Source organism: Frieseomelitta varia, unplaced genomic scaffold, assembly GCF_011392965.1.
Source record: "Frieseomelitta varia isolate USP_RPSP 00005682 unplaced genomic scaffold, Fvar_1.2 scaffold_539, whole genome shotgun sequence".
In the NCBI taxonomy this organism is placed as follows: Eukaryota; Metazoa; Arthropoda; class Insecta; order Hymenoptera; family Apidae; genus Frieseomelitta; species Frieseomelitta varia.
Window position 1 is genome coordinate 62,470 of NW_025110300.1, and position 16,671 is coordinate 79,140.

The window sequence follows — 16,671 nt, forward strand, 5'->3', positions numbered from 1 at the left end:
AGACGCGTGCAGGCTTGTCTTCAAACGCAAGGTGGTCATTTCGAGCATCTTTTGTAAAAGTAATTAAAACAGAAAATTCATAATATTTCATAAACGAAGACAGATATGACATATATTTATATGACTTTTTTTCATTATTTTTTTTCATTATTTTGCAATCAGCTGCCAAAGTGGGTCCCACAAGTTACGAAACACTTTTGTATATAATAATTGATCTGCCTCTTCTGTAACGATGGTTACAAATATTTTATAAAAACAGACGTTTATAACAAAGTTGGCTATTATTCGAATATAGTTGTACTTGTAACATCTGTTAACTTCTGAAAAATAAGATAATATATGTTAATTTTTAGCGAAGTAATAAAATGATATTGTCGTTACAAAATAAGAATTTATTAAATATATAATTATTGTCCTTATAATAATATAAATTATATAATCATAAATTATGAGTATGCAATTTTTTGAAAAAAGGATAATATTAAATATATAATTATTATCCCTAAGAATTTATTAAATATATAATTATTGTCCTTATAATAATATAAATTATATAATCTTAAATTATGAGTATACAATTTTTTGAAAATAAGGATAATATTTATAATAATAATGTAGGAATAATAATAATAATTTCAAAAATAAGAACTTTATTAAATTTGATTATTAAATTATACAAATATATAATCTTCAATAATAATAATAATAATAATTTTAAAAAATAGATATTTATGTAACTTTAGTTTTTAAAATAGTTTAAGATAGTGTTCTTAGAATAATTTAATACATGTACTGGCATAATAACGTGATATTCTTCATCACAAGTAAATGTTTCCCAAAATTTTCATTTTTCGTGCAAAATTACAATATTCAAATTTCAAAATTAATCAAAATATGAAATATTAAAAATTATTTGAAACTTGTTCTCGAAAGACTTGACTAAAACGTTTAAAAATTACTTGAAAGCTTCTTTGCCTAATCTTCCAAGATTAAAATGATAAAAAGAAAAAGGTCGAAATATTTGATTACTTCACATCTGTACCTCTCACATCTCTTTCAAATAAAATCACATTTATTTCAAATAAAATTCGTCCTAGCCAGGCTCCTACGAAGTTATTGGGAACATCAAATAAATTGTCATTCGAAAGTGCCTTTAATAAATTGAATTCGCTGTCCCCTTTACTCCAATGCGAACAGCAATTTGTTTCAATTACGCGAAACTCGTTTTAATTTTGCGTAATTGAATCACCGGTGGTGGAATCTTGCGCAAATTATTATTTAAGAGCATTCTGAATGGAAATCTGAAACGGATTGCTCAGCCGTTACATTTCAATAATGAGTCACGGGAATGTTCTCGTTGTTTTCAGAAAAAAAAAAAAAAACGAACAAAAATGATGATTAATGTTATACGTATAACGGCTTAAATTATTATTTTTGTATTATATTATCATTTAAATATGATATGCTGTATATGTTTAATATCAAATTATATTAATAGAACATTACGTTATTAGAAGTGACGTGTTATTTGTTGTTTTCGAATTTTGCAAATAATTTTAGTTTTTCTTACAATAATCGCACATGAAATTTATGATATGATACTTATTACGAATTTCGAGTATTTAAAGAACAAAGAGAATACTAATTCAGTTATTAATTTTATAAAATCGTATAAATTCTGAAAAAATATTTTTCATTTATTATTTCACTGGAGAAAGTAAATAAATAAAGTATAAGAAATGTTTTCTCATTATTATTACAATCATCTCTTGCTGCACGAAACTTTCTTATCATTGTCACAAATTATAAATGAAAATGAAAATCATTTATACTTGGCATATCTATCAGTGGATGAAAGTATTTGAAAAAAAAAAAAAAAAAACTGACAAAATTCATATAACGCGTTCTAACTTCCGAAACAAAAGATTTAAGTGCTATTTCAAATAAAAGATTAATTTAATCTAACCTGAGCCTTCTGAATTGAAATTAAAACAAGATATTTCAGCCTTATTTCAAAATAAAAGACAACCTAACATAACATAACATGTATCTTCTAAAATGAAATTAAAACAAAATATTTCAGCCTTATTTCAAAATGAAAGACAGCCTAGCCTAACCTGATATAACCTAAATCTTCTAAAATGAAATTAAAACAAAACATTTCAGCTTTATTTTAAAATAGAAGACAACCTAGCCTAACCTAACATAACCTAAATCTTCTAAAATGAAATTAAAACAAAACATTTCAGCTTTATTTTAAAATAGAAGACAACCTAGCCTGACCTAACATAACCTAAATCTTCTAAAATGAAATTAAAACAAAACATTTCAGCTTTACTTTAAAATAGAAGACAACCTAGCCTGACCTAACATAACCTAAATCTTCTAAAATGAAATTAAAACAAAACATTTCAGCTTTATTTTAAAATAGAAGACAACCTAACCCAAACCTAACATAACCTAAGTCTTCTAAAATGAAATTAAAACAAAAGATTAAGCAAATATATCTACACTTATTTATTATCTTGTTTACTTATTTATTGTAGTTAAAATGCGTTCTGAATCGAGAGAGATACGAAAATCACAAAAAATGGACATTCCCCTTATTCTTCAAGTATCCTCGTACAATGCGAGATTTATGTTCAGGATCGATGGTATCCTTTCAAGACGGTATTGTAGGAGCTTTACTTTCCAGTAAAACGAATTTCATCTATTCCTATTATATCGTCTTTTGTCTGGTGCTCGAATGAAAAGGAAAAGGAAGATGTATTGGTTGATCCCTTTGATCTTTTTAAAGTCTCAGTTTACACGAAAACAATGTCGCATAAAAGATTTCCAAGCACGTGGGAATATTATTTTTAGGAAACGCAGTGTGTACCATCTTTCGAAATAATATTAAAAATTTACGTTTCACATCGCTTAATTTTGAAATTTCTGTTTGGAATTTGATTCACAGGTGCTGACCAAATTAAAAAATTAGAGCCCATCTACAATTTTCAATGATATACTACTTAATATTTGTAATAATGACACAATATCTTTTTTTTCCAGAATGAATTTAAAATAATTAAAATTATTTGAAGTAAATGTTTCTCCAGTTATAAGTGTAATTGAATATTTCGTGGAATTTTTAGGGTATTTGAAGAACATGGATGAATTTTTAACAATATTCAGCAAATGTAGTAATATGGACTGTTTCACAAATTTAATTATTTAATGTGTCAATTCGCCGATTTCAAAATTTTAAAATTGTAAAATTCTAGAAATCCTATTTCCAAAATCTTGAACTCCAGAATACTGCGATTCCAAAAATTATATTAATAATTCCAGAAAATTCCGAATTCTAAATTCTCAAATAGAATTCTAAAGTTCCAAAACATTCCAAAATCTCAAAATCCAAAAACTCCAAAATTCTGTAGGTTCGAATACTTCAGAACTCCGAAATTTCAAAATTCTAAAATTCCAAAATCTCTACAAAAATTCACTGAAACAGGTGTCTTCAGGATCATCTGATAATAGTGAAGCAACTATTATTACAACGAACAATTCTCACTCGCGTGTTAAAATTACCGCAACTTTGTATATTTCATTGCAGCAAATATTTACAGCAATTCAACGATTCTTTGTAACAACAAAACATCTCCTAAAATTGTTACAATGCAATTCGTATGTTTAATTCTTCAACAGTCATTCAATACTCGTCTACACTCACCAATCGCTATCAAATAAAATAAATTGTTACAAAATAAATAAAACAATATCTCACTCCAACAAAAGAATTTTATACTGTGTATTTCCAATACTTTTTACTTAAAATTTCATTCAGAACCAAGAACTAGCCAAGTCTGATCTATACACATAGCAATATTACCCCCCCCCCCTCCCCCAAAAAAAGCAACAGAAGAAGCATTTCACATTTCAAAAGATCCCGATTCGACTTTTGTGCGAATTTAAAAATCAGTTTCCAACCTGGTCGCAGTTTTTTCACGGGCGGTTTCCTCCACTGAAAGATCTCTTTCGTTTGTTGCACGATGCGCGGAGGAATGTGTTTTTGTATCTTGGCACAAATTGCTCCGTCAAAACGTTTCTCTGCTCACCGGAATCGCGTCGGATAACAACATCCTGTCTGGCGCCTTTTCTCGAATCGTCGCGCTCTTCTTTTCACGAGGACCAACTATCAAACTCGAACTTTGATGCGTGATGGATTATTGTTACGAGAAAGCACGAGCATTTGTTTCGATTGTTTCCGATCGTAACGAAACTGTGGGACGTTCGTGGAATATATGTTCGCGAAAAGCGTATGAAAATTTCAGTCAATAAAACGTTTGGAACTATTGTCAGGTAACTATCAGATCGCGGATTTTTATGGAAACTCGTATACGTACTTTTGAATTCGTTTCAGTGAAGTGGAAGGCATTGCACTCGGAGATGCAATTGTAACGTTGCATAACAGTGAAATATTTCGAAATATATGATACAAAGACAAAATTGCAGAGCACTGCAACAATACATTATATTTTATTGGATATATACTAGGTTAAATTATTGCTTATTCTATGTTATTATAATTATTCGTTCTATGATATATTTGCTGCTTATTAGATACTAAGCTGGATCATAATTATTCAATACACTGTGTCATTATTCATTATATTTTATATCTAGTATAATAATACACTAGATCAAATTATTGTCTATTATATATTATTATAATTATTCTACATTAGATTTACTACTTATTATCTATTATATTATCGCATTACATATTATATTACTATAATATATAATATATTACTATACTGTATTATATATTATAATTAAATATAACAAGTATATTATAATTATTGCTTACTATATATTATTATAATTATTTTACATTATATTTACTGCTTATTATCCTCTATATTATCGTATTATATATTAGATATATTATTACTATAATATATAATATAATACTATACTATATTATATATTATAATTAAGTGTAATTAGTATATTACAATTATTGCTCATTATATATTATTATAATTATTCTACATTATATTTACTGCTTATTGTCCACTATATTATCGTATTATATATTATATTACTATAATATATAATATATTACTATACTGTATTATATATTATAATTAAGTGTAATAAGTATATAATAATTATTGCTTATTATATATTATTATAATTATTTTACATTATATTTACTGCTTATTGTCCACTATATTATCATATTATACATTATATTACTATAATATATAATATATTACTATACTGTATTATATATTATAATCAAGTATAATAAGTATATTATAATTATTGCTTATTATATATTATTATATATTATTCCACATTATATTTACTGCTTATTATCCACTATATTATCGTATTGTATATTATATATATTATTGCTATAATATATAATATATTACTATACTATACTATAATATATAATATATTACTATACTATATTATATATTATAATTAGTATATTATAATTATTGCTCATTATATATTATTATAATTATTCTACATTATATTTACTGCTTATCGTCCACTATATTATCGTATTATACATTATATTACTATAATATATAATATATTACTATACTGTATTATATATTATAATTAAGTATAGTAAGTATGTTATAATCATTGTTTATTACCCAAAGAATGTTACAATTTAAAACTAATATTAAAATATGAATATAATCCAATATAATCCAAGACATATTTACGATACTTTCTTAATTAATTCTTCCACAGTTTCCTTTTCACTCAGCACGTACACAACATTCCGATTGTGTGAAAACAAGCATACTCGAACGTTTAGATAGTAGTACATGATTTCGTTATGGATAGAAGGGTCAGACGCGGGTCAAGTATATACGGTTATATGGTCCAGGTTTATGGATAAGCTAGGATCGTAGTCCAAGATCGAACAAAACCACTCTGTGTGTATGTGTGTGTATATATGTGTGTGTGTGTGTGTGTGGCTAACAGTAGAAGCAGAAGGATTGGCAAACGTGTACGTACTAGTTCGGATGAACACTTGAAACCACTGTGGAAAATGTGGTTCAGCCAGGATTACTAAAAGCCATTTGAATTAAGGATGATGGATCTGATGAGCTCTCATCATGCCATTGTGGAATTTGTACTTGTTAATTCTGTTGAGACGGAGTATAACGACAAAATTGAACCAAAAGTAAAAATGCTTTTTCGTTTCTTTCTTTCTTTCTTTTAAGCTTCTTATGTATGTATTATAAAATAACGTAATTGAGAGATTTTCGAAAAATTCGAATAATTGGCAGGAACGATTGAACTTTTGTTTTACTTATAAAAACTTCAAACATTTGTTTTCCTCAAATTATGATATATTGTTCCTTGTGAAATTAATTATAATGTAGTGTATAATTTTCTTCTGATATTCTGATTTATAGAGTTCTCATAAATATTCAGAATTAATTATTCTCGGTTTAATCTTCAACAAATGTTTCCTTTGAAGATCCTTATTTAGTTTCTTAGAGAATTATTTGTTCATTGTTTCTACGCATTTATTATTAATTTTGATTGTTACATTTATTTTATGTTACTTCATTTCACTTCGTATTTATCATTTACTAAATTGTCTCGTGAAATTATTAAATTGTTTATCAAATTATTCATTAAAAATTATTAGTACTTGTTAACTCATTTATTGGAGACGTGTATTTATTAATTTACTGAAATCATTGTTATTTGCAAAATCATTAAATTATTATACTGCAAGACTATATTCCTGAGTTAAATATTATAAAAAAATTCTAATTTTATTGTAAAAATATTCTTACATCATTAAAATATTCTTATATCTATTTTCATATCATAAATATTTATATTCTTTTAATATCATTGGATATTAACAATATTGCAGGCATGATCGAGCATCAGAAAAATAAATTTCAAGTGGCAACACAAAATGCATGTTCGATCTAGAATTGACGTGGAGTGTTCAATTTAGAAATGATTGAACTTCATAGAATTGTGCTCGGCTTCAGTATCCATAGGATAGGAAATTCAATACGTTACTTGCAAGCTCGAGTAAAATCAAATATCGAAGATCTACTTCGTGGAATTCAAATATACTGCCAAACCTAACCCAAACCTAACTCAAACCGTGTACAGTAAACGATGTTTATTTTGCAATTTTCAAAAATTCCTCCACACTTTTATCGAATCGAATTACACGCTGTCTCATTGAATTTTCATAAATTCAGAAAAATTACTTCTAAACGAATTGTTATTTTATAATATATTGTAACAAATATTGCTTTATTAAACATTATATAATATAACAAATATTATTTTATTAATTATTATATAATATATTATAACAAATATTATTTTATTAAATATTATATAATATATTATAACAAATATTATATAATATATTATAACAAAACAAATGTGTGCACAATATCAATGGTTGTTGCAAATTTAGAAAAAATCTTAACTAACGTGACACTGTATGAAAAACAATATTAAATACTTTCATTTTGTTTAAATAAATAGGTGCTTTTATTTTTTTTTTTTTTTATTTCAAATACTATTTTACCCAGTTACTTACTAATATTCAGTAAAATTATTAATGTCTTTATAATCCTCGGGAAGATGGTATGAGAGAGGGTATGAGAAATTTCTATAGCTCTCTGTTTCGAATGAGTAAGTCAGAACGAACCAGAATGGGGACTGTCATCCTCAAACACTAGGGTAGATTTATTTTTCCTTGGTTCGGTGGTATTTTCAGTTAAGTAGTACCGCGATGATAAATACATTTTTGTGTCAGAAACAGATTTAGAAATTTAGGAGAAAAATGTATATGATAATATATAATAAATAACAATAATAATTGTAATAATCTATAATAATAAATTGTATAACTAATAATAAATTTGGAATAAAAAATGAATTTATATAATAACAATAATAATTATATATATTGTTATATTATATATTATATAATAACTACATTATTATAATATTATAATAATTATAATTATGATAATATATAATAATAAAAATCTGAAACAAAACTGAACTTAACTATATAAAATAATATATAAAATAAAGGTAATAACACGTATATTTGCATTAGATCCTTAAAAGATTTTTAAAGTTATGTAAACGATAATAATTATAATATTTTAGCAGTTACAATTATAACTATAAGTATATGATAATAAATTTTGTAAATAGTAATAAATTTAAAACAAAGAATAAAGTCGCGACAACAACAATAACTGCAACTACAATGATAAATTCAAAACACAAAACTTAACAATATAAAATATATAAAATAATATTAACTATATAAAAAAATATATAAAGTAATATTAACTATATAAAAAAATATATAAAGTAATATTAACTATATAAAATAATATTAACTATGTAAAATAATATATAAAATAATATTAACTATATAAAATAATATATAAAATAATATTAACTATATAAAATAATATATAAAATAATATATAAAATAATATATAAAATAATATTAACTGTATAAAATAATATATAAAATAATATTAACTGTATAAAATAATATATAAAATAATATTAACTATATAAAATAATATATAAAATAATATTAACTATATAAAATAATATATAAAATAATATTAACTATATGAAATAAAATAAAGGTAACAAAAGCATCCCTGAAAAATTTTCAAACTCTTTTAAACCTACATTAAAACAACAATAATAATCATAATACCTTAGCAGTTACAATTACATTACAACAATTACATTACAATTGTGTAATAATGAATTAGGTAAATATTAATAAATTTAAAACAAAAAATAAAGCTAATCACACATATATAAATAACAATCGCAGTTGCAATAATAAATTCGAAAAACTGAACTTAACTATATTGTAAAACATTAATGTGTAATTGCATTAGATTCCTCGAGCATTTTGCAAAGATCAGAGAATCACACTGATGAAAAAGTCGCATTTAAATAGAAATTCAGGTCAACGATGTTTCGCGTTATCTTCGAGACAATTTCGTCAAATTTTACCATCGCGCTTGCCATCGCCATTTGCAATTTTCATTTCTACGTTGACCCGATAACACTAAATGCGATAACAAGCACTCCTGCAAGAAATGCATAGAGGTACACGGGGACTAACATTCGTATGGAAATTCACCTTGGCGTGGATGATATATACATGCTTGGGAAATTTTTGCACGTGGCACATCTTCAGAGAATCAGAAGCTTCATTATCGCAACTGAGTTTCTTAAAATCACACTCGATATTGTACAAACACGTGTTTACTCGCGATGTATTTCTTCGCCTGTTGAAATTGATAATTGTAATTTGATAATAGTTAATAATACGATTATTAATAAGAATATATTATTAATAATTAATAATTGGTATTTAAAATAATTAAAAGCAAAACTACGAAATTAATAATTATTTCGACATGAAAGTTGAATTCAGAGTATAAATATTATTTGAATTAAAATATGAAGGTTGATATTTGTTTTATTTCAAATATTCAAAAATAGGAAAAGAAGAATCTCGTGGGTCTCAATCAGCTTGCTCTAAGTTGGAGCTATTCTAAGAGAATTAAATCTGCTCCAAATCTCTATGTCTCTATTTTCCATTTCATTTTAAAGCATGATCTTTTGATTTCGTCTTGTGTATTTTCTTAATGTATTACGTAAACTATGAGTATTAATATAACGAAATGGAATAGTATAAAACACACGTGATTAATAGCACAATTATAGGTCAATTATGTCAAAATGTGCAAGAGGCATAAATGAAAAATTGCTACTTCAAACTCTTAAAATTTCGTAAAAAAAAAAAAAAGAAATTGTACAAATTTTAAGGGAAAACTTTAATCTTCAAAACCATGGTGGATTGAAAAAAAATTTTTCAGCATCCAGAAAGACGTTTGAACTTGCAAAATTGAAAGAAAAGAAAAGAATTCGGGAATGTGAAAGTGAAGGCTTCGTGTCTTGAAACAAGTCTAGTTTGACTATTCTACGATTATTTTTCACGAAGCTATGATAATTTAAAATATCGACAATATCTTTGTGCGATGAAAAATTGTTGACATTTTAGATTGCTACAACTTCGTGAGGAAAAATCGAAATAATCCCTCTGAGTTTAAGGCGCAAAGCTTGTTCCTTCTAAAAATATTTTTACATTATTTTAGAGGAGCTAAATAAAAATATTCTGTCTCTCGAAAATCTTGCAAATTTAAACATACTTATGAATATGAAAATTTCTTTTTCCATAACTGACATTCATCACGATCTTGAAAACTGAAGTCTTGAAAACTGAAGGCCTTTATAACCGTCCTCTAAAATTCATCGTACGACCTATTTTCACAAAGTTACAGTTATTAGAATATTTGTTACACTAACTCTGTATAGTTAACAGAAAAATCCCACGCAAATAAGACTTCTACTTCGAAAATTCTCCATTTTAAACGAGTATAAGGATGTTTTAGAATGCGATGCAATTTTCTAGATTGGCTGCACTGTCCTTTGTCGGAAGAGAAAAAGAAAAAAAAAAAAAAAAAAAAAAAAAAAAAAAAAAAAAAAAAAAAAGAAAAAAAAAAAAAAAAAAAAAAAAAANAAAAAAAAAAAAAAAAAAAAAAAAGAAAAAAAAAAGAAAAGAAAAATGTCAAGTACTGCAAAAAGACGTTGATCGTTTTGCAGGATAAAGAGGAATACCGAGAGATAAAGGAAGCTGATGATGTCTTGATGTAATTATCTTCGCTTCATCCTCTTTTCCTGCCTCTTTATCCAACCGTCTATCAAGCTTTTAGTGGCAAGCGTTCCTGAAAATACAATACGACTTCGACATTCAGTAGACGTTCCTTTTCTCATCATTTTCGAAATATCATCTCCTCATAACGGTAGGAAAATTGTTGCAAGATGTTGGAGAACGAAAAGGAATCTTTTTGGCGGTTAGGAAAGAAAATCTCGTGAACGAGACGTAATTTTGTATATACAGTATGATAATAAAAATGCAATACTATGTACTAATGTACGTATGCATTGTGTACATATATTATTTTATTTATTGTATTTATTACGTATATTATCGCATTTTTATTGTTGTGTTATTCTTATTATATTATATATGTGTATTGTATATGTGTACAGATATTTATATAATAATTTCTATATTTTTATAATGTTAATTTCAATTTTTATATAATATAATATATTTAATATCATTTCATATAATTATATTATAATTATACTATATAATATAATATTTTTAGTTTATAATATAATACATGCATAATATACAATATAAATATATGTATGCATATATTGTATATTATTTTATTTATTGTATTTATTACATATATCATTGTACACATACATATGTCATTTTTATTATTGTGTTATTTTCATTATATTATATATATGTATTGTATAATACATGTGTATATATATTTATATAATAATTTCTATATTTTTATATTAATTTTAATTTTTATATTACATAATTTTTATATAATATAATATTTTTAATATTATTTTATATAATTATATTATATAATATAATATTTTTAGTTTATAATATAATACATGCATAATATACAATATAAATATATCTATGCATATATTATATATTGTATATTATTTTATTTATTGTATTTATTACATATATCATTGTATTATATATATGTATTATATAATATACGTATAATATGCAATATAAATATATGTAATTATTATATATAGTGTCGTATTGTATATTATTATAACATATAACATATTATTATAACACTATACGTATATATATAATTATACAACATATATTATTTCATTATATTTTATTTTATTTATTTTTATGACTAGTAATTATGCAATTTAATCGAATTTTTTATTCACATAATGAATTGGTGCAATTTTGATGCAGTAAAATCTAATAATAAAATTGTCTCCTGTTATTTTAAGCAACGTACAATATAAATTCACTGATCGATCCCACTGCCAACGATTTTTCGTTCGCGTAATAAGATTTCACGTTTAGATAAGTGAATTCAATCAGCAAGAATTTATTTAATCGGGTATTGCTTAAACCATCATTTTCAAATATAAACGACGTTCGTAACAAATGATGTTCATTCAAACATATAATACGATTTAATGATAAAATCCTGAAATGAAAGTAACGCATGGCGCAGCTTTTCAATAATTTTCCAAACTTTTCAATACTCAAATAACCACATAAATATTCACTTTATATTTTCAACAAAACTTTAATTACCTACACATGAATTGTCACGTGAATTTTTAATTGTTTTTCTTTTTTTTTTATTAAATGTCGAATTTCTCCAAGAAATTAATTCGAAATCTAACTATTGTAAAATAATTTTTAATGCACATACACACGTGAAATTAAATCGCAGCAAATGTAACATAAATCTTTTTATTAATGCGATGAATAAATACCTTTATTGAGATTTCTGTATGAAATTTCTTACATTTTACTTTTCATGAGTGAACATCCTTTCCAAAGGCATCTCATTTTTATGATTTCAGAGAAATCTAGAGGTTCCTCACTGTCAGTGTGGAGGGAAAGAACCTAACCGGAGAATATCATGTCACATTGTCACCAGACAAACGTCAGATCGTCAATCACAGTGGTACTTGCATTAAAAGCTACATAATATATGGTGTCTCTGTGGTTTTACGTGCAAAAATGTTGGATTCCGTGTAATGGAGTCAACATGCTTACAATTTAGAAGAGTTTATTCCCTTACAGTCGTGGTCGTGTATGAAATAGAATGATATAGAATGATTTACAATGTTTAATGTATGAAATAGAATGTTTAGTGTATGAAATAGAATGATATAGAATGATTTACAATGTTTAATGCTCTTGAATATGATGTAGAATGATTTAGAATGTCTGATGCTTTTAATGATATAGAATGTCTCTAGAATGATTTATGCTCTTAATGATATAGAATGTCTCTATAATGATTTATGCTCTTAATGATATAGAATGTCTCTATAATGATTTAGAATATTTTGTGCTCTTAATGATATAGAATGTCTCTATAATGATTTAGAATGTTTTATGCTCTTAATGATATAGAATGTCTTTATAATGATTTAGAGTGTTTTATGCTTTCGAATGTCTCTAAAGCATGTCCTTATATATATTTGGTTATCATCGTCAAGAGGAAAGGGAAGGAGCATAGATGACCAACTACTGGATCTTGCTTTTATGACTAACTATTCACAGTTCACTTTTATGTGGACTGTAGCTCATTGTCAGTATTTGCATAGATTCAATATTGTCCGGATTGGTCATCCAACAAATAAGTAAATAAAAAGTTCACTTAACTTAAAAAAGCATAACATTTTTTCCTATAAAGCTTCGTTTTCGAGAAAATTAAATTCCTTTAAAAAGATTTATTTATTTATTATTATTATGTGTTTTAACAACTCAGATTATTAGCAACGTGATAATTAAATTAATTTATAAGATATTTATAAGATAATTAATAAGATATTTTTGCATGTAGAACAACCATATATCCAGTCCAGAATTAGTTAAATTAGTCAAATATTTGATAAACTTTCAAAGTCGACTTTCTGGAAAACGAAACTCCTTAAATAAAAAATTGCTATTCTTTTCCTGCGATTTATTTCTGCGTGACTAGTTTCTATCAGTTCTTAACCAAAATTTATTTCTTGATTCAAGTCCATTAATCTGTATTTCGTTTCAATTACTATTTCTTTACTATTTATTACTTACTTTATTATCAATTATTCTGCGGTATTTCTTTATTTAATTTTTATCGTACACTTTATTCAATCGTTTCTGTCATTTCTTCAAATTTAAAGAATCAAATAAAATCAAATTTTATTTATATAAATTTTGATAGCCTGACATTAAATTATATGGTTATAGTCACCTGTAACCAATGACACTACTTGAGAGTTAAAAATTTATGTAATACATATAACCGTGCATTATTCTGCAACATTTCTATCATTCATTTTATTTAATTATTTCAATAATCCAATATAAATTAGCATAGTCACCAATAATCCAATGATACTCACTTGAGAATGAAAATTTACATGATATAACTTTGCATTTTTTTTTTTTTTTAGGACGACACGTGACGAAGATCGAATTGGAGCTGAAGGAAGCTCCTGACGACGACGACGCGATCCTCATTGAATCGATGCCATCTGAATTGAACGTCGCCGCTGAAATCAACACGACATATACGAATGGTGAGTTGGAAATATCTCGCCAAAGGGCAACAACTGTATATTTGTTTCTTGCATACTCATTGTATATTCACGATATGGTCCACGATTTTATTATCTTTTCATTATTTCAATTATTATTATTCTTTTTTATTATTTCTTTATTATTTCAAATCAAATAGAGATTCAGAGCGAACAAGCGAAATTCCAAACTTCACCATTGGGGGATCGATTTTCTCGTGTTACGCGTTTAATTAAACGATTCTGTTTCTTCGTAGTTGTTGCCGAACTATTTTTCGAAAGTTTAAAATTACAAAGGAAATTTCAGAAACATTACAATTATCGAGTGTATTTAAAATACATTTTTCTTTTTTTTGTATTTTATAAGAAAATGTATTTTTTGTATTATATAAGAAAACACTTTTCTTGCATTTCGTATGAAATAATTCTTTTGTACTTTGCATACATTTTACCTTTTCTTATACAATTGTACGAAAAATACTTTTTTCTTTCATGTACACTTACTGTAGCCCTTTTTTGTGTATACATTCACTGTAATAATAAGTTAGATAATATTCGTATATTACTTATTGCAGTAAGTATAATACTTATTGCAGTAAGTAAGTATATTATTTATTGTAAGTTACTTATTATAAGTATATTACTTATTGCAGTAAGTAACAATTTTCAATCTAATCTCTCTTAAGTTACCCTAGATTTTTAGAAAAAGAGAATTATATGATAAATAAACGTGTAATATACATACTTCAGAAATAAATCAGTGTTGTTAATATAATAAGAGAACAAAATTGATCTTCGTGTTTCTCTCACAAACAAACTGACGGTAAAAGAAGTCGAATTATTTTTTATTTAAAATGTTACTCTCAACGACAATCAGTTCCAAACGTAATAATCGCATTTATGTTTTAAAACGCATATTTTCCTCTCATTTCACGATTAAATTTCATACCAACTTTTCGTACATGTATATATACGTTGCATCGGCGAATATTGTTCGGTTTAATAACGAAACTATGATAACTTGGAAACTCATTATGCGTTCGTAATTAAACTATTAATGAACGAAAGATGAACGGAAGCTGCAGTTAGGTCTGATTGGCACATTAGGTTCCTCCTGTTTGAAGCGGGGCTGCGGTTCGCGTACTAATTACGTAAACGAGTTTCGGCCGCGATATAGCGTTTGAACCGTATGATCTGATTCTCCTTTGCGAATACCGCGGCATGTTATTTATGTACGAGGCATCACTTGGAAATTATAAACCACAAACCACCAAATTATGAAACGACGCGAGGTATTTTAGCACCGAAGTACATACACATACGTTGCAGGGCCACTCGTGATTTAGAATAGAATTTTTGTACATTTTCATACATAAAATGGAATATTTAATACCATTTTTTTCTTTTTGAAAATACAAAAATGCACAATATGGAAGTTCAAATTTGGCACCACAAATAACGTGGAAAAATAAAAATTATAAAATATTTAAAGTATAATATTCTTTGTAAGATTTAATATTTGTATAATTATTGTGTATAATTATAATTTGTAATGTATAATTGTATGATTAAATAATATATAATTAATATAATATATAATTGTATATTATATCATATTAATAATAAATATAATATATTAATATAATATGTAATTAATTTGTTATATATAAAATACAATTATAAATATATTATAATAATTTTCTATTATTAATATTATATCATAATAATTTTCTATTATCAATTATAATTATAATAATTTTCTATTTAGATTCCAGATAATTCCAGATAATTTTCTATTTAGATAATTATAATAATTTTCTATTTAGATTCCAGATAATTTTCTATTTAGATAAAAATATAAAATTGCGCAAACATCTGCAATTTAGTGACATGAATTTGTTTGCTACAAAAGCTAATAAAGTTCTGTGGATAATGCAGATTTCTATAAATATTAGAGAAGAGGAGAATGTCATAAATCGTCCATTGTGAACAATGCACAGGAATTATAAATAATGATGGAAATGACAGAGCAGCTTAATAAATGTAACTGATAAATGTATCGGAAATCAAAGATTTATCACGTTGTTCATAAAATAAACACTGTCGACAAAACTGGTTCATTAATTTATCATGCATTTGTCGATCGTGTTCACCGAAAAAATTAAGAAAATTCGTTCACTTCATTAGTCTAAAAGGATATACAATTGTATGCATACATTATAAAAATATTTGTGTGTATTTACCTCGTATGTACATATTTACATATAAATCAAACGAATAAAAATTTTTCGAGATTGGAGAAAAAATGATCGGTGTGCCATAAGTACTTCAGTTGTTTAAGATTTTATAAAATCGTAAGATCAAAGTGGAGGAATGAATAACGAACGAGAAAAT

The 16,671-nt window shown here is 25.5% G+C and overlaps 1 protein-coding gene across 3 annotated transcripts in view; it reads left to right on the forward strand.

The window, feature by feature from the left end:
• LOC122533562 overlaps positions 1-16,671 on the forward strand; it is a 66,978-nt gene that overhangs the window by 44,459 nt on the left and 5,848 nt on the right. The window contains exons 1-2 of one of the 3 annotated variants that reach the window (XM_043663403.1): positions 12,586-12,671; positions 14,155-14,280. The exons of 1 other annotated variant lie outside the window; for it this stretch is intronic. In XM_043663403.1, the coding sequence (XP_043519338.1) occupies positions 14,229-14,280 (52 nt within the window). In that variant the 5' untranslated portion in view covers positions 12,586-12,671; positions 14,155-14,228. Of the gene's footprint in view, positions 1-12,585; positions 12,672-14,154; positions 14,281-16,671 lie in introns of those variants that run through there. One more of the 3 variants, XM_043663404.1, reaches the window with a different exon arrangement.